This window comes from Stegostoma tigrinum, chromosome 17 (assembly GCF_030684315.1).
Source record: "Stegostoma tigrinum isolate sSteTig4 chromosome 17, sSteTig4.hap1, whole genome shotgun sequence".
Lineage (NCBI taxonomy): Eukaryota > Metazoa > Chordata > Chondrichthyes > Orectolobiformes > Stegostomatidae > Stegostoma > Stegostoma tigrinum.
This window is the reverse complement of record NC_081370.1, coordinates 36,205,582-36,229,606: the sequence shown is the minus strand read 5'-3', so window position 1 is coordinate 36,229,606 and position 24,025 is coordinate 36,205,582. Positions and strand designations below refer to the sequence as shown.

The window sequence follows — 24,025 nt, the reverse complement described above, 5'->3', positions numbered from 1 at the left end:
TAAAAGCTTCCAATCATTTGTGAAACTGCCAGGGATGCTTTGGGATGAGGAGATCGTCACTGCATCGTAAGTCATCTAAGTATGACATTGGAGTCCAATGAATGCATTGGAAAGCGGAATGGATGAGGTGAGTATGAGATGGAAAGTGGCCTGGAGGGCAGCAGGCACTCCTTTTTGAATATTATGTGTTGGTCTCTCTGTGGGTGTGACATGTTCACCAAATCGGTATACATGCTGTGTGTGGCCAGGGGTGAGGTGGAGCAGAAGATGGGGCTACTTGGGATCCAGTTCTGTAGCTTGTATCTGCTGCAGGGATCTCTTCCAGTATTGTCCGGACAGAGTGAGCTGAACTGTCCTGGCAAGCTGTTTTCTAAATATACTGAGGAGCTGGGGATTGGGAGCAATCTTCATCTGGAGGAAGAGGAGGAGTATGAGGTCATTGAACTGGAGAAAGCTGTCCTTGTGCTTGTCGAGGCTCAGCTGTATTGAGCACTTCAGGGCAGGCAGAATGTCTGACCCTGATTTTAGTATCTGATGCTAGCTGGGTACAGAGGAGCAGCATGGATAGTCACAGTCATCATTCCAGTATTTATTTTGCATTGTGGGGGCAAAACTGGAGCCTGTATTCATTTACTTTGTGCTTTCTTTTGCTAGCTGATAATAAAAGCTTATGTTTGGACATGGTTGACTGCTTGACAGTGATGTTCCCTGAATGAACGATGACCAGATGCAAGTGCCCACTGTGTATTGGAGAAAGATTAGCAGGAACTCAGAGAGGTTGTTTAGACAGGATGTGTCTAGGGACAAGTAAGGTGTGGTGTGCTGTAGTTTGATGGTTTGAGTCTCTGCGTAGCAACTCTTCAAAGATGGCATGGGACAAGGTGGCTAGTCTTTCAACAGATTGTTCCCAGAACAACATACACTATGCGTGGTAAAACAATGATAGAATTGGATGTGCAGAATGGCATAGAGGCAGAGTCTGTATTTCATGAGGCGTATTTGGTAAAGTACGATGAGAAATCCCACTGGGTGTCTTGGTAAGAACCCCTTCTACAACATAACCCACTCATAATTAACCAAGCGTAAAATTCAGTCCAATGGCTTTTAGGATCCAAATATAAATATTGGGATTAATGAAGGAAACACTCATGCTGACCATCATATACAGTCCATCCTGCACTCATCATTCATTCACTCACTGTTAACTCACATATTAACCCCTACTTGCTCATTCAGTCAGCATAATCTTACCGAGAGAGTTGATGGCTTAGTAGTATTATCACTGGACTGTTACTCTAGAGACCCAGGTTATGTTCTGGTGACCTGGGTTCAAACCCTGTCATGGCAGTTGGTGAAGTTTGAATTCAATAAAAATATATCATTAATACTTTAATGATAACCATGAAACCATTGTTGATTGTCAGGACAAACCCATCAGATTTGCTAAGGTCCTTTAGGGAAGGAAACTGCCATCCTTGTCTAGCTTACATGTGACTCCAGACCTACAGTGGATGGCTCTTAACTGCCCTCTAGGTAATTAGGGACGGGCAATAAATGCTAGCTTGGATAGTGACAGCAAGTTTAAAAAAACCCTTTTCCTTCCCTGATATTGATTCAGTCTGCCTGGCATTTATCTCCTCTGCAATTGTTTATTTATAATCTCCTAATGTTTATTCCTTCCCGTCCCCAGTGTTTATTCCACCTCCTATGCATATTCGCCCTCCCTGTATATTTATTACTCACTCTACCAAATTGAAATTCTTCTTCAGATAAGGAATGAGGACCCCATTAAATTTACACCGCATGCATTTTAGATTTTAATTTAGTTTGAACGTTTTTCTTGTCCTTTGCAGATCCCATAGTCCTATTCAGAGACGGTCCAGCAGGAACTCCAGAACCTCCTTCTCCTCAACAAGTTCCCTGACCTCTGTTGGTAAAGTATTGATCAGCATAGAGATTCCTGGTTAACTTCATATTATACTTATTATATTCAATTACTAAAGTTGTAACAATTTTTTTTGTATTCATTTTTCACACAGTTTAGCAGGGTTTTGACTCTCCATGAAAACTGAAAGAGCTCGGGATGCTGTAAATCCGGAACAAAAACAAAGTTGCTGTAAAAGCTCGGCAGGTCTGACAGCATCTGTGAAGCAAGAAACAGAATTAACGTTTCTGTTCCAGTGACCCTTCCTCAGAATGTTTGGGTCACCGGACCCGAAATGTTAACTCTGTTTTTTCCTTCACAGATGCTGCCAGACATGCTGAGCTTCTCCAGAAACTTTATTTTTGTTTTGATCCTCTGTTTCTGACTCGAATCCATTCTTTCTCAGCCTCTGTCTGTCACTGTATCTCAGTCACTCTTCTGTCAGTCAGTTTCTGCCCCTTGTTCTGTATCTTTCCTCTTTTGTCTATTGCTCTTGGTCATTTCGTTCCTCTCTCTCTATCTATTTTTACCTCTCTTATTTACTTTCTCAAGTTATTAATTTGCGACTAAGTTTTATTCTTCATTTTACACACTGATATAGCAGGATTTTGACCCTCTGTTTCTGACTGTTACTTCATTCTTTATAAGCCTCTGTCTGCCTCTCAAACTGGGAGTTTCCCTACGTTGTTTTATATTTTTCCTGTCCTGTCTGTTGCTCTTAGTCTTTTCCTTCCTCTCTCTTTTTATCTATCTTTGCCTCTCTTGGTCACTTTCTCCAATTATCTCTTTCCCTCTCTGTCTTTCCCTTAATTTCCACCTTCTTTCTCTGACGTCTGAATCGCCCTTTCTGCATCCTTTTGCGCTCTCAATTTCACTCTGTGTAACTGTGTTAGTTTCTCATTCTGTTTCTTTCCTGTTTCACTTTTTAACTGACATAAAAAATGAATGTGGAAGACAACAATATAAATCACAGCGTTTCCCTCAGTGAGCCTTTGAGTAGGTACAGATAAACAATATAAGCATTTTCTCACAGTTGTGGGTATCTTGCACATTGAGGAAAATCCAGGTCATATGTCCCTCAGGCTCTTAATTGGCCACTGTTGGGGTCTCCCCTGTGGCCTCCTCTAGCAGAAGTCTCATTTACCAAGAGCTATTGTCAATCAGAGGCTAGCAACTTGTCATTGCTACCAGTAGGAGCAGTGACTGCTGGAGGCACAGCTCCCACCCAATGCCAAGGACCATAGGGGGACCCCAGCACACAGGTGAGTTTTGGCAGGATGGGAACCTTAGGGTGGGGGTCGAGATGTGGATTGTAGAATGGGGTTCTTGGAAAGGGATGGGGATGATCACACAAGTGGTTGCTTCCAACAGCCATTCCTCTGACAAATGCTGGGACCATTTGCCTGAGCACAGATGCCTGATAATAGCTGACTTTGCTGGGCTAACTAATTTGCTGGGTGACCTTTCAAGGCCATGATAGATTTGTGTGTTTGTACGGCCTCCTTTTAATCCCTGAGTTACTATCCAGTTGAGGTGGGCTTAGAGATACTTGGTGTCAGTTGACTCATTAATGATGCTGTTTGTGACTCTTTGCTTGAACCCAAGTTGAGCTTCTAACCAAGTATCCATGATATCTCTAAGACCACCCATTTCCACCTCTATACAATAGCTGACTCTGCTCCATATCTCAATTCATCTGTTGTTTACATTCTCATTTGCACCTTTGTCACGTCTCCTATGCAGCCCTAGCTTACCACCTAAATTTTACCATCTTCAAGTCATCCACAACTGTGGTGACTTAACTTTCACCGAGTCCCATTCTTCAAACACCCTGGTGCTGGGTGACCTACATTGGCTCCCATTTCAGCAGTGCCTTGAATTTTAAAACATGTATCCTCATTTTCAAATCCATCCATGGCCTTGCCCCTTACTCTCTCTCTGATTTCCTCAAAAACCTTATATAGTTCGATGAATAATTTTGTTTCATGGTATTCCAGTGAGATACCATGGGTCATTTTATTATGTTAAAGGCGCTGTATAAATATACAATGCTATTTTTGATTAAGGTTGTGTTACTGATTGATGTTTCTTGTTTTTAGATGGTGATGGCCATATCTATGATCTAGTGAATGACAAGTTACCAGAAGTGCAGCTTTCAGATGAAGATAAGAAGAAAAATGCCGAACTGCTGGATGAAGCAAAGAAGATCAGTGAGAGATTTCTCACACGTCGCTGCCGCCGTTCCAGAAACAGCACTTCTGACTCTCCGCCAGGTAAATAGGGCTCCTCATGGCAACTGGAAATCACCTTGACCATCTTGTTCAAGTGGTTACAGAGTAAACTTGTATCTACACTCTCAAACCAAACACTGCCAGGACAGGTAAAGAAAGTGGTTATATACAGAGCTCGTCTCCCTCTACAGTGTCCCCATCAAACACTCCAAGGGTGGGGAATAGTGATTATATGAATGTCAAATTGTGAAGACTGTGAGCTGAAAGATCTCACTAAGATTTTGAAACTCTTTTCTGGAGACCCAAAGAGCCAATGGAGTCTATCAGGAGTTTTGTACAGGTAGAACCACTACAGGTGAACACAATGAGTTCCATTTAGGGAAACAGGTGACATGGAACTGTGAGAATGCGTAAAGCTGGACCCATGGAAAAGCAGAAGTGTAAGTCATGTCTCAGAGGGTAGAACCATTCTTCGGAGTTAAAATCTTCAACTGTCATTCCAGAGCCTGCAGCCCAAAACTCCAGGCTAAGGTTCTGTGTGTGGTACTGAAGGAACACCACACTTTCATCAGGCTGGCTTTTGGGTGAGATTTTATACTGAGGGCCTATCTGTCTTTTCAGAATGTAAAAGATTTCACCACAACGTTTCAAGAACAGCTGGGAATTCTCCCTTGTGTCCTAGCCAATGTTTAATCCTCACAGCAGAGTAAATACAAAAACAAAATGCTTGAAATATTCAGCAGGATAAGTAGTACCAGCTGAGGAAGCGCAGAATTAATATTTTAGGTTGTTGATGTCTCTAAAACAGATCATCTGCAAATCTAAGATAACAAAGTGTGTAGCTGGATGAACACAGCAGGCTAAGCAGCATCTCAGGAGCACAAAAGCTGATGTTTCGGGCCTAGACGCTTCAGCTCTCTGATGAAGGGCCTAGGCCCGAAACGTTAGCTTTTGCGCTCCTGAGATGCTACTTGGCCTGGTGTGTTCATCCAGCTACACACTTTGTTATCTTGGATTCTCCAGCATCTGCAGTTCCCATTATCTCTCATCTGCAAATCTAGTTATCTGTATTGTACATAAATTGGCTGTGGTCCTTCCTATAACAGTGACAACCATTTAGAGATACTTAACTAACTTTAAAATGCTTTGGAGATTGCAAAAGGAAGTATAAAAATGCAACAGAACACCAGTCTGAAGTTGGGAAATATTTCAAAAATCAACTCTCAGTATTATCTCTGTGTGACAAAATACAAAAACAGGAGGAGCCCCTTGAAACTATTTCATTGCTCAGTCAGATTGTGACTGATCTGTACCTTTGTACTAAATTATGAGAATAAAAAGCAGATGATTTGATGATTGAAAAGAGTTAATCTCAAACACAGTGAGAGTTATGTTCCTGCTAACAAAGTACAGATGCTGTCTTTTTTGAAGTGCTAGTAAATAGCTGTTTCTGCAGTTGGTTCTTGTCTGCTGAATTCATGTGCTTCCCAATGGTATATCTGCATGACATTTTTCCTTTTATTGATTGTAGCACTCACTCCATCGCGGACACCATTAGCTTCCCCGAGCCCATCCAGAAGTAACTCTGTGACCATACAACCACAGATTGGTAAGTATGCAGCGTCATTGTATGTGTTATCAGCGAAAGTTTGTTTAGAACACCATAAACTGAAAGGTTTCCAAATGTCTCTTCCTGTTTATGTTTAATTACCCTTTTCACGCAACCATAGAAAATTACAACAAAGAAGGAGGCCATTCAGTCCATCTTATCCATGCCAGTTGACCAGGAACTATCCGGCCTAATCCACATTTCAGTTCTTGGTCTAAAGCCTTCTCTTCAGCAACTGTTCCTCCCTGTGGCATATCTCCATGCGGGATTCCAGACAGCATGTGTCTGTGAGCTATCCTACTATGGCAGGAGGTGGAGAGATATCATCAATGTTGTCTTCAACAAAACAACCACAAGCATCTTTCCAGTAGTGGCCAGTGTACAGTCATTGTCAAAATATAGAAACATACAAAATAGGAGCATGAGTAGACCATTCTGCCCTTTAGGCCTGTTCCAAGATACAATCATTCACTTTCACCCCACACCCTTTGATCCCTCTAGCTCTAAGAACTATATCTAACTTCTTCAAAACTAGAAACATAAACCATGACTGATCTCCAAGGCCATGAAGTAGTGAAATATATTAAAGCAACACATCGCTGTTGTGATAGATCAGTATATTGCACAGATTGCTCCTCATTGTATGTAGCAGGATATGGACACATTATGAAATTTCCTCTTTGATTGGTCATTCTTCTGGCATTTTCAATATTTATTGGACATCTCTGAGTATAAATAAATAATTACATTTAAATATTCATCCCCCCACATTTGTGACACAGTGTCAGCAGTGTTTACAATCTCCAAGGTGCCTTACATCACATTGCCAAGTTTGCTTTGACACCACCTGACAAACCTACGACCCCACCACCAAGAAGCAAGGGTCAGCAAAGACAAGGAAACACCATTGCCTTCAGTTACCTGTCATGACATACACCATCTCGAGTTGAAACTGTATTGCTATTCCTTTACCATTGCTAATTGAAATCCCACAACTCAATCCCAAATGGCACTGTAGGTGTACTCACAAGAGATGTCATCTGCAGTGGTTCAAGGATGATCTGCTCAATGGCAATTAATAATGGCCTTTCAAGTGAGATCTACAACTCAGCAGTGGAAAAGAAAAAGAAGGAAAAAGCTGACACTGTTCCACCAGCTTCACAAAGGAGATACTGCTGAGTTTTGTGCAGGTGTTGACTGTGGCACAGTGAATAACTCACCTCTGAGGCTGCAGGTAGTGATTTCAAGTCCCCTTTCAGATTGTGATTCAAGCTGACATTCCTGTGCACTGTGGAGGTGTATTCTTTTAGATCAGACATTAAACCACTGCCCTGCCTGTTCTTTAAAGGGGTTCCCTGAGACACTGATTTGATGTAAAGTTGGAAAGCTCTGTTTGGTGCCCAGGGGCCATTTTATGTCCCATATAAAAATTATCTGGCCATCATCACATTACTGTTTGTGTTGTTAATTTTGCTGCCACTTAGCTGCTAATTTTCTACATTAGAACAGAAACCACATTTCAAAAGTAATTTGCTGTCTGTGAAATGCTTGGGTCATCTTAAGGCTATGAAAGGTGCTACAGAAATGCAAGACCCTCAGTCTTTCTTAATGCTTTCCAAAGGGAAAAAGTCTCTGATCTTTTAAAGTGTCATGAGAGATCTGATGTGAACCATACTCACTGATGTAAACAGCGTAATGATTCTATCATTTGGTTCAGATCCGTGCGCTGCAAACTCTGTAGGAAGAACGGTTGTGACTTCAACTCAAGCAGGGGAGAAACCTCCTCCAACATCCAACAAAGAGAAAGAAATGAAGGTAAAATCAATCCAAACTTGCAATGGTACAGATTCTCAAGGAGTTACTGAGGTAAGGGAGAATGCAGTGATGAATACTTGTCCCATTAAATAGCAGCCTACAAATTTTCTACCAAATTACAGTGTGTTTTGATTAGAACTAACTGGACCATAAATCTAAGATCAGGCTTCATCTTTGACCTGCAGATGATTGGAGAATAGTAACTTGGATGAGTCAACATCAATTTGATGTACATTTCTGTGGTGTACACAGCAATTCTTATTTTCAAGCATCAGGAATAATCAAGCAGGCTAGTGAATGTCCTGAAGACACAATTTAAATTCACTGTGGCAAGTGATGGAACTTAACTTCAATTCATTAAAACATTTGGAATTGAAATCTAGTTGAAAGTTGAAAGGATTGTTAACCGTGAAATTACCAGATAGTCATAAAAAGCCACGGAGTTCATTTTTATGAAATTTGCCATCCTCCATGTAAGTCCAAACTAACATTGGCTCTTAACTGCCCTCTGAAATGGCTTAGCAAGTTTCTTCATTGGGCAATTAGATGTAGGCAACAAAAACTAGCCTTGCCAGCAAAACCCACCTCCCATGACAAAGACTTTTCAAAATGACAGTGCAATATGAGTATCCTAATAGGTATAGCCCAGAGTGATTAGCATTCATGAGAAAGTTCTTCTCACAGTCACTGTATTGACTTTTTATTTTATAATCTTTTTAAAAATAAAAAATAAATTTATATTTTGGCCTGATTGATAATTGTATTCTCCAGAAATTATTTGCTAACCTATCAATTCATTAATTAAAACATATTGCATTAAGTATGAGATTATATCTAAGAGGTTATGTTGTTAAATTTATGATATCTTTCTATATAAGAACTGCTGTGAAAAACTCTGGATTTGATTAGGTGTCCATAGTACATGAATGCTGTATTTCCACCCAACTATTGCTTATACTTGGTCTTGTGGTGGATGTGGTTGTTGTACCTTCAACTGAGCTCCAGCTCACATACCTTTGCCCTATGCCCTGTCTAGCTCACCCACCTTCCACCCTAGCTTACACCTACCATGCACCTCTCTCTCTAACTCACACCCAGCTCCCATTCCAACTCTCCCTGTTCGTACACAACTCTCCCTTCTCCTTGCACCCACCTTTCTCTTATCATATCTGCTGCTACTTCCAGTTTCTACCCACCTCTTCCCATCTCATGCTCATTCCTTCTGTCCTGCTCACTCCCAGCTCTTGATCTTGCTCAGATTCTACTCTCATGAATCTCTCTGCAACCTCTTTCTCAGTTGCCCAGTCCTATTGTAATCAGCTTCTAAATTATGCTACTTTCTCTGCTATCCCATTCTCAATACCTCTCTGTTGTGCTCTTCTTGCTCCCCTCCTTTAAATGTTGCAGTTGGTTTACTTTGCTGCCACCCTACTCTTTCCTTGACTGGGTTTAACAGCTTATTTGATGTGCAGTGGGAGAGGAAAAACCACTATGACTCTTTGTGAGAAGAGACTCTTAGCTTAACAAGATGTAGTCTATTGTAATATAGCAATGATGTACAAATACATTTGTAAGTTAGACATTGTTGCTAAGACTGTGAGCAGACCTAGGATATTCATGCATCGTAGGTGACTGAACCTGGACTTTGATGATTATTAGGAAAGCAATGTTGGAGGAATTACTTGAATCTTTAATATTTCTCTCACTCCATCCACATCCAGCTCTTGCCACATGGGAGCTGTTTGAGAAACAGCCATGTTTCCATCCTCACTAAGCCAATGTGTCCAAGCTACCTCTTCTAAATTCTCTGTTGCTGTCAACATGATGTTTTTTCCAGAAAATGGTGCCTCTGTAATCTTGAATTGTTGGTATCACACTCATATAATTTTAACATATTTGGCACAGGCACACTATTCCTGGAAGACTTCAATTTTCATATTCAGCTTTTTGGAAAATAAAGCATTTGCACTGACAAGAAAAGCAGAGTTCTGTTGTTCACTTCCTGCATTAGTGCCCAGGCTACTTAATGCATCGCTCCCTACCAGTTGACCAGCCATTCTGGTGTAATTGTTGCAGTGTTTTGCTTTATTAAATAAAGTCCTTGCCCATCCTGCACATACAGGTCTCATGAGAACAAGATGCTACAGCTCACAGAACAGACCGAGGGAATACAATTCTGTGCATAAGCAGGGAGAGGTCCAACTGGTTTAATAATGTCCTTTGGGGCAGGAAGCTTATCTTTCTTGCTTATTCTGGTGTGATTCTGTTCTCACATTGACTCTTAACTTGCCTTTGAAGTAGCCTAACAAGCCATCCAGTTACAACAAACCTAAGCAACTTGTAATGACCATGTGTACTGACCTTGCATGCAGTGCCATACCCAAAATTTTGTAAACATCCCTGTTGTACTTGGGTCATTTTCCTATTACCAGTGAGCAAAGTATTTCAGTTTAACAAACTTAAAAACATAATTAATGTAATCTTTAGCAAGAGATGGTGAAACCAAATTTGTCACTTCTGTGGGATAGACATAGCAATTATGACTTTCGGATGGATTTGCATGCTGTAGGTCCAGGATTCATGTCTCTCCCTGACAGAGAGATTTATAGGCTTTTGATACTGTCGTCATCCTTGGAAGTAACTTTCATACTTCATCAAACAACCCTTTGAAGGTGGCTGGACAAGATCAAAAGGCTGTCTTTAAAGCACCTACAATACTGAGCTTTATAGATAAAGGCATAGAGTTCAAAAGCAGGGAATTTGTCCCTTTATAAAACACTGATTTAGCTTCAGCTGGAATATAGTTTCCAATTGTGTGCACCACACTTTCAGAAAGATGTCAAGCCCTTGGAGAGGCTGCAGATGATATTTACCAGAATGGTTTGAACAATGAGAGACTTAGTTGTGTGGAAGGCCCAGACAAGTTTGGTTGTTCTTCTCAAAGCAGAAGCAAAATTATAAAGGTTTTGATAAGAGTAAATAAGGATGAATTATTGCCAACAGGTTGGTAGCCAGATGACGTACCTATAAGTTCATTGGCAAAAGAACTGGTAATGATATTAATGAAAATAAATTATGTAGCAAATTGTTAGAATCTGGAATGCTCTGCCCAAAAGGGTAATGGAAGAAAATTCAACACTAAGTTTCAAAATGAGATAGAAGGAGAAGCTTTTACAGGGCTGTAAGAAAGAGGGAGGAATGGGATTAATTGCATTGCATTTTCAAAAGGCCAGTGTAGGAAAAACAGGTTAAATGATCTCAGAGATAATGGGAACTGCAGACATCGGAGAATCCAAGATAATAAAGTGTGAAGCTGGATGAACACAGCAGGCCAAGCAGCATCTCAGCAGCACATTTGGTTTTGCATCATTCTATGAAAAGGACATTTAATTTTCTCTATTGAGAATCCAAGGTTCACCTGGCAGAATGTTCCTACAGTTTAAGAATGGCAGACATGGCTTATTTGTGATCAAGAGGCATAGAGCTTGGGTTTTAATCACATAGAATCTCAGGGGAAAGGAATAGTAAAGAAATTAAGGAATTTCACATCTTTGAAGTGCTGAGGAAGAATAAGCTACAGTACAGTTTGATTTGAACAGTGAGAATGCAACCTGGAGGAAGTGTGTAAGGAAGCATAGCTATTGCTTTGGAAAACAGGAGAAAAGATTTTGGAATATTAAGCAGGGTAAGAATCAAAATAAAGGGAACAGAAAACAGGGATTAGAAGGTAGAGATAAGAATGGTTTGTCTCTCACCTGGAAAGCTTCATGGCCAGAGGTGTTAGAAAAGGCTCCACGAGGTATGGGAAGTCATCTTGAAGTTTGCACAGACTTGGGCCCTTGTAGAGTGTCTGGAAATCATTTAAAAGTTTGGTAATAAGGACGAAGTTGAACACAATTCTTAGATTGAAATGAAACAAAGAATGTGGATGCTGAGGATCTGGAACAAAAACAGAAATTGCTGGTAAAACTCAGAAGACCTGACAGCATTTGTGAGGAGAAAGCAGAGTTATTATTTCAAGTCTGGTGACTCTTCATCAGTTCTGCCAGTTCTGCTTGCACCAGTAATTTATGTTTTTTCCTCCCAGATTGAAAGTAGTGTGAGAGATCTATTAGAGGCTGTGGAAATGGGGAAAATACCTGAGACCATTTGGATAGCTTTATGAAAGATTAGTCACAGGCATGACAGGTCTGAATGGGTTTTTTCTTTCGAGTGCATGATTCTAAAGGAGCTGCTGACACCTAAACTATGGATGAAGATAAAGAGTAGAGGCACCAGAAGTAAAAGTCAGATTTGGTGGAGAACAAAACGGCATAGAAGTATGAAGTAGGACATAATGCAGGAATCATTGGTTGAGTCTCAATTCCTGTCAAGGGGGTTGATAGGATCACAGGGATTGCAGCTCAAAAGTTGATATTGATGGTTATTGCAGTATATTAGGTTTCCAACACCATTTCTGTTGATTTCAAGGCTAGAATAACTCAGATTTTATTGGGCAGAAATTGAAGTTTTTGAAAATTGTGAATAATATTTATTACGTTGTGCGCTGTAATCTAGGGACTAGTTCTTAACCACTTAAGATTACTTGGAACATGCTGCATTAAGTCTTTGAACTTGCAATACACAACCTTGGTGTCACAATAACCTTGCTTTGTTTTGGTGATATAATATGTCATTCACATATAGCTTTTGGAAGTCCCTGGCACAAGAGAACAGGACGTTCAATTAAATTCTGAGGTTAGTTCTGTCACCATATTAATCATTTAATTCTGGTTTCATGAGCAATACTGTTTTAAGACTGACCTTTTTTATCCTAAACTATTGTATTAGAAACACACCAGAAAAATATCTCCGACCAGAAAGACAGTGGAAGCCAGAAAGTTATCCCCAGCACCAGTGAGTTCCCAAGTCCCTCCTTCTGCAAAGTTTTCAGAGGCATCAATCCAATCGGTTTTACTGGGAACTGATGCCTGTAGAGAATCCAAGTCAATGGAAAAGAGTGACTATGTCAAAGTAAACCTCAACATAGATTCCAATGTGGCAGCACAAGCTTTGGGTAGTCCCTCAAAGCTGGGAACTCCAGAGTACAAGGAATGTCCTTTAAGGCCGTCTCAGCTTCCAGTTTCTGAATTAGCCACTCAAAAGCCTGCCCCTGAAAACACAGAGCAGACTGTTCCTCGCTCCAGAATGCCCTGTAGGGCTGAAATCAAGTCGTTTAGTTCACAGCCTCTGTTGCGCGCCGTTTCCTGGGAATGTCTGGAGGTCGATGAGGAACTGAGCCCACCGCCACAATCACCACCCAAGACAGAAGAGAGATTTGGATTCAGTGAAGTGTTTGATGCCAGTCAACTGAAAGCATCCAACTGCAAAGACTTATCGGTGCAACCGAAGATGCAGAAACTTGCCAAGCTCCGAGAGGTAATATTGTCACTTGTCAGGAAGGCTTTCCACTGAGAAAAGCCTTGCATGCTTGCTGGGGCCTGTGCATATCCCTTTAGAGATTGTCGAGGGGCTATCATATATGCTTTCCAATGTGATGTTGCAAGCATGACATAGACAGCAAGCAAAACTGATATTATCTTGCCTTAGTCCAAGCCACTTTGCATGTGTTTCTTCTGACCTTGTCAGCTACACCATGCTATTGTTGCTTGACAGGATACAAATGATACAATGCATAGAATGTAGTAAAGGAAACCAGAAAGATTTTACATTATTGCTTCCTCAGAATGCTGTTGTTCAGGGCTGTGAATAAGAACTGCCTCTGCAAAAACTTTCAAGCTATACTGATAAACAATTGTCTTATATTAAAAATCATGTATCAATGTGCATTTTCTGTCTGCCACAGCTCTGTCGCATTTTGGTGCCATACTTTTCCCATTATCAGTCTCAGTGTCTGTATTTATAATGGGAACAGTGTATGTAAACTAGTCACGCAGTAATTAAACCCACCCACAAATGATGGCACTCCAGCGCTGTCATTTCTCGCCTCTCAGCTTTCAAATGTCTGCAGCAGAGAATGTTCTACACTCGAACCAGCATCATACCTTTGCTCTGCAAAATGCTGTTAAGTTTGAGTTTTTTGAGTATGAAGTATTAGATGAATGTTTGTAAAATGAGGAGAAAATGCTTTACTTTAAAATGATTGTATCTGAATCAGTATGATAAACCTTTTGTACATTAGATTTGATTTGCTATAATTAATTTATGAACAAAATACTGCAAGGGAATTTGAGGATAGTATATTTTTTGGGGTTTGCAGGTTGTCCAGGGAATTCATCAAGTAAAACTTAGTTTTTCTCCTTAGTTAATAACATCACTTATGCATTTGGAACATTCCATCTGAAATGATAGTGGAAACTGATTCCATAAATAATTTTAAAAGAGAATCAGGCATATACCGGAGGCTGGAAAGTTTACAAAGTTTAAGGGCAAAAAAGTGGGATTCTAGGACAAAACAGGACTGCTTGTTCCAAGAACTAGCAGACATACAAAGTGCCAAATGGCCTGATCTGTTACAACTTCTTATAATTTTATTTCTCAGGGGCATCTCAAAGTACTTTAAATTAAATCAACTGTTTTGAAACAGTTATACTATTGCTAATGTTCATTAAATGAAATGTACATTACTCAGCCCCCTCCTATGCTCCTTATACAGTCATGACTGTGTGGCCAATTCCACCCTAACAACATGTACAAGTTTGCTGATGACACCACCTATGACAGGGACTATAGTTCAAGCGCCAAACTCTTTAGCCAGTTTAGAACAAATTTTTATGTGGAAGCAAGTCATTTTCGAACACCAGGGACTGTTTAAGAGGGAGACATTAATTATGCACCTAAGGCTCATAAGACCCCCTTTGTCCCCATCTGGGGTGACTTGTGGATTGAAATCCAATAACTAAATGAGCTAGAATCCTCTGCCCTCAGAATCTCCAACACTCAACTAATTGGATGGTGTGGGCCAGAGAAAAGTCACCTCATTTAAATGGCACTGGAGAGCTCTGATAGTCCTGGTAAGATTGTTAGCTTGCTGTTATTCTGGTAAGCTTTTTCAAGCAGTGAGTTGACAGGCCCTTGCAATGTCCTGCCTGAGAATGTGGTGGGATCAAGGTCAGTTGAGACTTTCAAATGGGAATTAGATCATTATCTGAAAAAAAGCAAAAAAATTACATGCTTACAGGGAAAAAACAGTGGAGTGACCATTACTGAACCTCTTCTACAGAGGGCGAGAACAAATGCCTCTTTCTCCTATAAATATTCTTTAAGTTAATAGCTTCTCTTCCTCTCTCTCTCTCTCTCTCTCTCTCTCTCTCTCTCTCTCATGTGTCTATGATCCTTTATCTGTATTTGATTTATATGTCTAAATTTTTTTTATGTGTTGTTATAATTCTGATGAGAGGAGTGAGCTGTTTATCAAACCCCACTACTTACCAGGTATAACTAAATGATTTACTTGGTATCATGATGGTCAGTTTGTCTCTCTTTCGTACTCTATCCAGAGACAAATGTCTACCAGGCTTCTTTAATGAACTCAAAGATAATACAATAATTACAAACAAAACTTTGTCCTTAAACAAGCAACAAAAATAGTTCACAACTAAACTATTCAGAGTTAAACCATATTCCCTACTTAATCCCAAACACATACATTCATGCACAGGCATGACAACAGAGTTCTGAAAATTGTGTTTGGAGAAACAAGCGAAGAAAACAGCACTCCTGTGGGTTAAGGGTACAAATGGGTTGATCCCGCACAGTTCCTTTGATTTACTGTCAATGAGATCTGATTGAAATATTGCAATTTAATTGAAAGGGTGCACTGATAATCCTACCTCACATCGTCCCATGTAGATCACTAAAATGACCAATTTGCTGACAGATTAATATTCAGGAAAAAAGCAATTTCTCTGGTTTCATCATTAATAGAAAATAACTCCATATTTCAAATCTACTACTATGCAACTAAAACTATACCCCTTTAAAAAAACACCAAACACACACAAACATTCGTCAATAAAACAGACAAAAGACAAACAATTTGACGCATTAACATTGAGTGAAAAATAATATAGACAGAATAAACAACATTCTGAAAGTCAAAAGTCTAGCAATCTTGATTTTCTGTCTGTTCCCACAGTGAGGGAAAGAGAGAGAGAAGGATATGTTTGCAGGCTGCAGCTGCTCTCTCTCTCTCTGCTGTTCTGGCAGTTCTCATCTCAGTCGTAGACTTTTGCAGATGAGGATGACTCTCTTCCACTCTCAGCGTGAACCCATTGGTGGCTGTACAGACTGATGCAGCTACTGCAGGCTGTATTACACTTGGGGCAGAAGGTGGTCATGGAAAGGAATGGGTGGGGCAATGATGTGGCACAGCACTCCTTTTGTTATTTTTGCCTGGATTCCACTTCTTGTCAACAGCAAGTCTGAAGGTGCTTGACACCTTTCCAGATGCTCTCCTCCACTTGGGACAGTCTTGGGCCAGTGATTCCCATGTATCTGTGGGAGTGCCACACTTTGCCAGTAGGATCATGAGAGTATCACTGAAGTGTTTCCTCTGTCCACCTGGGGCTTGCCTGCCATTTTGAAGCTGGGAGTAGAGAACCAGCCTGGAGGAGTCTCGTGATGGCCATGTATGATGTGCCCAGCCCTTTGTAGCCGATCAACGGTGGTCAGTGCCTCAATGCTGGAGATGTTGGCCTGGTCAAGGATGCTCGTATTGATGTGTCTTTCTTCCCTGTGGATTTGCAGGCTTTTGCACAAGCAGCATTGTTCGTACTGCTCCAGCGCCTTGAGGTGTCTGCTGCAGACAGTCCGTCCCTGAAAGCCGTATAGGAAGGCAGGAACCACCATAGCCCTAAAAACCATGATCTTGATGTCAGATCTGATGTTGTCCTCAAACACCCTTTTCCTCAGGTGGCCGAAGGCTGCACTGGCACGCTGGAGGTGATGCTGGATCCCTTCATCAGTAGCTGCTTTGGCCAACAGGACACTCCCAAGATATTGGAAGTGTTCAATGTAACTTACAGCCCTAAAAATAAACAGCTCAGTCAGTCAGGCAGAGTGTTCTTAACTCCAAAGACTCAGTATCATTCAGTCTCAAATTCTCCATGTCACTGGTTCAAAAAAACAGTATTGTTTTGCACAGCTCAGAAATATATAGCAATTGTTTTTCAAGTTGCAAAATTCTCCTGGTATTTCAGTTGTATAGCAATCCAACTTCCATTTTAGTTTATAGTTCCAAAAATATGTGGTCTTTTACATCTGACAGTTACAGAATAATGGAAAATCTTCAGACCAGAATTCAGATTCAGATGGAAAATGGTTATGAACATTTATATATAAATTTGTTTTGCAAATATTTCCCTGAAACATCTTTCAGCTGGTTTTATTTTTCCTCTTAGTGACACAGAGAAAAAGTGTACACTTTTTTCAACTACGCACATCTAAGTCTGTGAAAACACCCAGCAACTTCAGGCGAAAGGTTTTGCTAGGCACTGACCAGCTCTGATCTTAGGGTCCTTCCAATTCTGTTTGCCTAGCAATTAGACCATAAGACATTGGAACAGAATTGAGCAATTCGACCTATTGAGTTTCCTCTGGCATTCAATCATGGCTGATATGTTTCTCGGCCCCATTCTCCTGCCTTCTCCTCATTATCCTTGATCCTCTTATCAATCAAGAATTTGACTGTGTTTTAATTCCATTCAATAACTTAGCCTCCATACCCCTCTGCAACGAGTTCCACAGACCACCCTCTGGCTGAAGAAATTCCTCCCCATCTCAGTTCTAAAGAGTCATCCCTGCACTCTGAGGCTGTGTTCTCCTAGTGCTGTAGGGACATAAAATCCACTTTCCCCCCTAAACTCTTTTTAGTGGAATCTTATAAAAATTATTTGCTTTTCCAGTAAACAGCAGATAATCCCTAGTTCTCTTTGATCTTTTGACATTTTGTATCCAAGAAATCACATGATAAAGTAACTTCAACCCAAAAACATATAAAAATTTCATATTCAGTTCCATATTTCATTAATGTATATATTTCTTACAGTGTGAACAATTACCCTTTCTGCTCTTTCACATTGTCTCTCCCTATCTTTATTCTCCCCTCCTGTCAGTGTCAGAATCATTCTTCCTGTTTCTCCTTGTTGTTAGGGCCATCCTGATCCTTCTTCCCCCCCTTACATCTTTTCTTTTATTATTCCCTGCTCACTTTTCCCTGCCTTACCATTCATCCTCACTGTCTCTCTGTCTCACTACGCCCCCTCTCTCTCTCCTCCTCCTCTCCTTCTCTCAGTTCCATTTCTCTTTCTTGTATATGATAATCATTCCTGTGAAGCACTTTGCATTGTTTTATATGGCAGCTGATAATTGCAAGCTGTGGTTGTGGTTAGTTAGATTGTAATTGTATTGCAAATGACATCTTTTCTACTGGAATCTTAGAGTAAAAGGGAAATTGCTATGACGTATTTTGTCCCTGCAGTGGCCAATCTATTTGTTTGTTACAAGTCAGTTTTATTGGGAGGTGCAATAGCAGTTCGATAGGCTACACTGTTTATTGAGCAAGGTGAACTTGATGGATCTTTCTCAATATCCTGTTGGTGGGATTTGATGCAAAAGATTTAACCTTGAGGTATCATTTTTGCAGCACTCAGTACCATTGTTTAGCAAATTATATTTTGGAAATATCCCACATCTCTTGACTTTTGAGTTGCATTCAATATATGGTGAGGAATAATGTGTGACAAGCCACCTGATTTAAAAGCTGAGGTAGAAATGTAATCTGACATCATATCTGCTGTACCTCACAGCTTCATGTACAGTTTATAACCTATGAACATTGGAGAGGCAATTACAATCAATAATATCTTGTGGCTAAAACATAAAAACCACGGAGGCAACTATTGCATTTGTGTAATTTATACACTGGTCTTTATGGTAGTTGTAAGGTGTTTTACAATATTTGTGGGATTTTTTTTAATCAAAAGATGCAGCATTTTAGTGCAATCCGACAATAGCCATTTTGCCTGGCTGAGAATCGCTTCCTGTGTGTTCAAATGCAGCCTCAATAATTGCAGGAGTAAACCAATCTCCAGTGTGAGACAAGTAAAAGGTTTCTCTTTATTTAATCAGGAAAATAAAATGATGAGGAACCAAAACCTGTCAGCATTGAGATTACCGGATCTCAGTGAAACAATCGAACAGGACAGAGGTAGGAGAAAGCAGCTGAATCAGGCACAGATTCTTATGAATGTGTGGGGTTTGGGATGTGTGCCTGTGTCTGTTTGTACGTGGACTGTGTGTCAGAGATTGGGTGCATGTATGGCAGTTGGAGAATGTTGGGAAGGACTGTACGTGTATGTGTGTATGCCTGTGTCTGTGATGGGGTATTGTGTATGTATGTGTTGGGAGTGTGTGTGTCAGATGGCTGTTGAGGGTGTTTAAGTGTGCCAGTGTGTGGTGCAGTGATTTGTTTTTTGTTTTGGGGTTCCATGTCTATCTTGGAGTCTTAAGGGTAGGCAGTAGCTGAGGTTTGTGAGTGGGTTTTGTGTGTGGGTGGAATAGATTTTGTGTGTATGGGGGTGCGGGTACAGTTTGGAGTTTTTATTGTGTGTGTTAAACAGTTCGAGCATGTATTGATAAATAGCAAGTATGTGCTTTGAATTGCAGCAGTGTTGCTGTCCAAGCTCCCAGACTAATGGAAAACATCGATTGCCTCTGTGGGGGTGGAATCAACTGTTATATAAAAGACGTGAGCTGCATTGAGTTAGATACTTTTAATTTCTTTGCCCATTAAACATTTAACTAGCTTAAGTAATTTTGTCACTGAGCTTACTGGCCCTGAGTTTAACCCCTAGGAAACCAGAGAGCAAACAACTGCAGGGCTCTGACAGCATCGCGAATTGTTTATCACTTGCATTATTTCACAAAGTAAAAAATGAAAGACGCTGGAAATCAGAAACAAAAGCAGAAATTGCTTGTAAAGCTCAGGAGGTCAGCAGCATCTGTGGAGAGAAATCAGAGTTAACTTCTCCGAACCTCAGTTTGACAAGGTGTTCCTCTGCTGCAGTCAAACTGGGGAAGTTGAAACCTTTTCCTCTTGCCATTGAGAAAGTTCTAACAGCTCTTGGAACCTTTTTCTGAAATGTCTTTAAGGTCCATCTCCTACTCCCTGCCCAGCAGCCGAAGGGAGTAAAGGCAATTCTGACATCACGCCAAATATCCCAGACTCCCTGTTGAGGAAGTTGAAGGTTCACAGATCACTGCCTGGAGGGTAAGGTTACAACTTTGGAGTAACAGCTCAGTTCTCAAATCTCTACCCCCTTTTCTCTCTTTATTTCCACCTCTTTTTGTCTCTTTCTCTTTTACCACCTTTCTGCCTCTTTACTTGCCGTGCTCTCTATGTCTCTCCCTCAGTGTCTTACTCTCTATCTCCTGTATGCTCCATCACACTCTTGTTTTGTCTTTTTCCTCTGGATCTTCATTTCTCAAATCTTTCTCTTACACCTTTATCTCTTACTGTAGTTCTCTCATTTCCTTTCCTCTGATGCTTTCTCTGTTTCTCTTCCAGACCCCTTCTGCATTTTTAACTCTGTTTCCTGGTTACACTATCTCTCCCAACTCTCTGTCTGACTCTGTCCCTTTGTCTTGCTTTTTGACTCTCTCCCTCTTTCTGTCCCTGTCTCTTTCTCTTTCTTTACCTCTCTCTAAGCTCCATGGATCCTTTTCCCTTATGTCATCCAGCCTCCTTTTCTGTCTTTCTCTCTGTTGGATATTTCAGTCAGGTGTCTGCCCATCTGTCTCATTCTCTCTCTCTCTCTCTCTCTCTCTCTCTCTCTCTCTCTCTCCCTTTCTCTCCTTTGCTTCTCTCCTTCTTTCCCTGACATTCCACTCTGTATTCATTTTTCTGCTTCTCATAAGCTTGTGCTTGATGCAAGTGGAATGGAAGGTGTCACTAGTCCTGCTACTGACTAAATTAGTGATCCACCAAGTTAGCAGGCAGGAGACTGATTTCAGTGGATTTAACAAGAACCACAACAGTAATTGCATTCAGACAACAGAACTATACAATCTATAAACCTGAGCAAATTTACACTTTTAAACAACAGTAGCTAGCATTTATGAAAGTATCTTTAAATAATAATAAAAGGTACATCACAGGCGCAATATCTAACAAAAATTAACACTGGAAGCTAGATATAGGAGAAAGGATGAAGGATATGTTAATGAATTTAGATGAAGATGGGTGGCAGAAGGCTTGTGAGTGACAAAACGCTGGTGCAGGTAGTTGCTGAGTTGCCAGCTGTGGTTGGAGACATTTTTGTATGTTTGATCAAGTGATATTCTAACCATCTGATGCATAACCATATGCTAGTTAATGACATGCCCGCTAGAAATGTTATTACATTCAACTTATAAAAGTTGGATTCCCTGTAGTGTGTTTGTTGAGTGAAAAATTCCAAAACGAGGAGGTCTCCCATGAAGAGGGGTTGTCATGTTTGGTAGGGAGAAGCTGAAGAATGCTCCCATTTTAAAGATTCCTATTTCACAGCCTCTCTCGATTACTGCAACTTTCTATTCTCTGTTGTATTTGACATGTTTCCAATCCTTAGGGAGGTTTATGTCCCCAAGCCTAAAGAAGCAAGTAATATCATAAACCAAAGGTTAGCTGGGCTGGAGGTGAGTGGATCAGGGGAGGGGGATAGTAGTGATGTGCTCGAACAGGAAGTGTAAATCTTCTTGGCTGACCGGGCAGGAATTCTCGGATCCAGGAAATTACTGGTCATTCCAGAGCCATTGGAAATTCCAGTTGGGCTAAATGGCCTGTTTCTCTGCCACAGTGTCTGTGTAACTTACATTTTTCTTTTCTTCTTGCAGTCTGCCTCCCCTGACTGAGAAGGAAGTTGAGGTGGGTCTATCTCATTTCCCTGCTGACAGCGGTTTGCACTGTGCTGGTTGTAACTCCATTAAAACATCCTATTCTCGTCAAAAATATAAACTGACATGAGTACAAAGTCAACAAGTCTCCCATCAAAGGCCCTCTCAGAGTCTCCTGTGGATCTTTATGACGTATCTGTTTGTCTGAAGGTCAGAGGGCAAATTCTCAAGTGTAGACAGTACTGGCTTCAAGTCAGCAACAACTGACTGACTTGTCATTGCTGACCACAATGAAAATCCCAGAACTAAGATTTAACCATCTAATTTAATCCAGATCTAAATGAGTGTGTATTTATCAGATTCTGTACAGCAGTCCCATTGTCCCCAAAGCATGGGATCTGAATTTGATGGGCACATTAATGGGATGCTCCAGGATAATGACTATAAGGGCAACTTACATGTTGTAGGGCCTTTAACCACAAGAAATATTGTGCCATGTAGCATGGTTAAACACCAGGACAAAGAGGAAGATATTATGAGAGATGGCTAACAACTCAGTCAATTGTAAAAACAGAGCACTGTGAACGGTGGAAATCCAAAATTAAAGCAGAAAATAACGTAGAAGTTTTGGAGAGGTTACAAAAGAGATTTACCAAGAGATAATAGGAACTGCAGATGCTGGAGAATCCAAGATAACAAGTTGTAGAGCTGGATGAACACAGCAGGCCAAGCAGCATCATAGGAGCAGGAAAGCTGACGTTTCGGGCCTAAACTCTTCATGTCAGCCTTCCTGCTCCTGTGATGCTGCTTGGCCTGCTGTGTTCATCGAGATTTACCAAAATGTTGCCTGGATTGGAGTGTATTAGCTATGAGGAGAGGTTAGACAGACTTGGATTGTTTTCAGTAGAGCATCAGAGGCTGAAGGGTGACTTGACAGAAGCATATAAGATTATGAAGGGCGTGCATATGGTGGATAGTCACAATCTTATTCTCTAGATGGAAATTTCAAGTACTAGGGGGCATAGGTTAAATGTGAGAGAGGGAAAGTTTGAAGCAGATGCGCAAGGCAAGATTTTTTTTTATGAAGAGAGTGGTAGGTGCCTAGAACATGCTGCCTGGTGAGGTGGTAGAAGCAGATATGATCACAATGTTTAAGAGGCATTGATACAAACATGTAAACAGACAAGGAATAGAGGCATGTGGACTGTGTGCAGGCAGATAGGATTAATTTCGAATGGCATTACAGTTGGCATGTACATGGTGGGCTGAAAGTCTGTTCCTGCGCTATACTGTTATATATTCTATAAATAGCGGGTAAAATTCAGCAGGACAAGAGCAGGAAGTAACATCAATCCAGTTATCATTGTCCTGGAAATGGAGGAGGGGAAACGGCCTGAGTTTTATTTTCATTTGTTCAAGGGTTATGGGCATCACTGGGTTGGCTGTCACTTATTGGCTATCCCTAGTAGCCCTGAAGAAAGTGTACTTAGGATGTAGAGACAGCAACAATGAATGAATAGTGTTGTACTTCCAGGTCAGATGGCGTGCAGTGTGGAAGAGAACTTGTAGAAAGTAGTGCTCCTACTTGTCTGTTGTGCTTTTCCTTCTTGGTAGAAGTCATAATTTTAGAAGATGTTGTTGAAGAAGCTTACTGAGTTGCATGCAGTACATAGTACGTACTGCTGCCACTGTTTTGGTGGTGAAGGGAATGAATATTGAAGGCAGTGGATTGGGTGTCACTCAAGTGGGCTGCTTTATTTAGATGGTGTCAGGCTTCTTGAATCTTTTTGGAATTGCACTCTTCCAGGAAGATGGGGAGTATTCGATCAGACTCCTGAGCTGTGCCTTGTAGATGGTGGACAGACTTTGGGGAGTCAGGAGGTGAGTTCCTTGACATCAAATTCCTAGCATTTGACCTGCTCTTGTGACCACAGTATGACTGGTTCGGTTCTGTTTTCCCCAGAATGCTGCTAGTGGAGAGCTTAATGATGATTCTGCTATTAAATGTCACAGAGAGATGGTTAGATTCACTCTTGTTAGAGTTGGGCAATGCCTCTTACTTATGTGGCACACATGTTATTTGCCATTTATCAACCTAAAGCTGGATATTGTCCAGGTCTTTCTGAAAATTGTCACGGACTGCTTCAGTATCTGAGGAATTGTGAATGTTGCTGAACACTGTGCAATCAGTAAACATCCACACTTCCAAATCTGATACAGGGAAGGTTATTGAAGAAGCAACTGAAGATGGTTGGGCCTAGGGCACTACCCATAGGAACTCCTCAGTGGAGAGTTTTCCCCTCACTTCCTCTGGGGTTCCTGGATAAAGCTGCCTTGATGTCAAGGGCAGTCACTCTCACTAGACCTAGAACTGGAAAAGAGAATGTTGACATAACCCACAAAGAGACCCACCTGATCTACAATCTTGTGGATACCATAGGAACCTTTATTTGGATGAAGGAAGTGGAGTTGAATGAGAAGTTGTTCACAGTGAGAACAAGTTTAGCCATGCAGAGAAAATTGATGCTGAAGCAACAGGTTAGACCTCTGTTCAAGGAAGAAGCTGAGAGC

General features: G+C 40.9%; 1 protein-coding gene across 6 annotated transcripts in view; it reads left to right on the top strand.

Moving 5' to 3' along the window:
• The window catches only part of mrvi1 (murine retrovirus integration site 1 homolog), a 158,306-nt gene that overhangs the window by 96,208 nt on the left and 38,073 nt on the right, over positions 1-24,025 (top strand). For 3 of the 6 annotated variants that reach the window (XM_059652078.1, XM_059652077.1, XM_059652080.1), the window contains exons 7-15: positions 1,854-1,933; positions 4,024-4,197; positions 5,687-5,764; positions 7,482-7,630; positions 12,266-12,316; positions 12,410-12,997; positions 18,710-18,788; positions 19,733-19,850; positions 21,455-21,485. In XM_059652078.1, coding sequence (XP_059508061.1) covers positions 1,854-1,933; positions 4,024-4,197; positions 5,687-5,764; positions 7,482-7,630; positions 12,266-12,316; positions 12,410-12,997; positions 18,710-18,788; positions 19,733-19,850; positions 21,455-21,485 — 1,348 coding nt within the window. The remainder of the gene's footprint in view (positions 1-1,853; positions 1,934-4,023; positions 4,198-5,686; positions 5,765-7,481; positions 7,631-12,265; positions 12,317-12,409; positions 12,998-18,709; positions 18,789-19,732; positions 19,851-21,454; positions 21,486-24,025) is intronic. The other 3 variants (XM_059652079.1, XM_059652082.1, XM_059652081.1) reach the window with 3 other exon arrangements.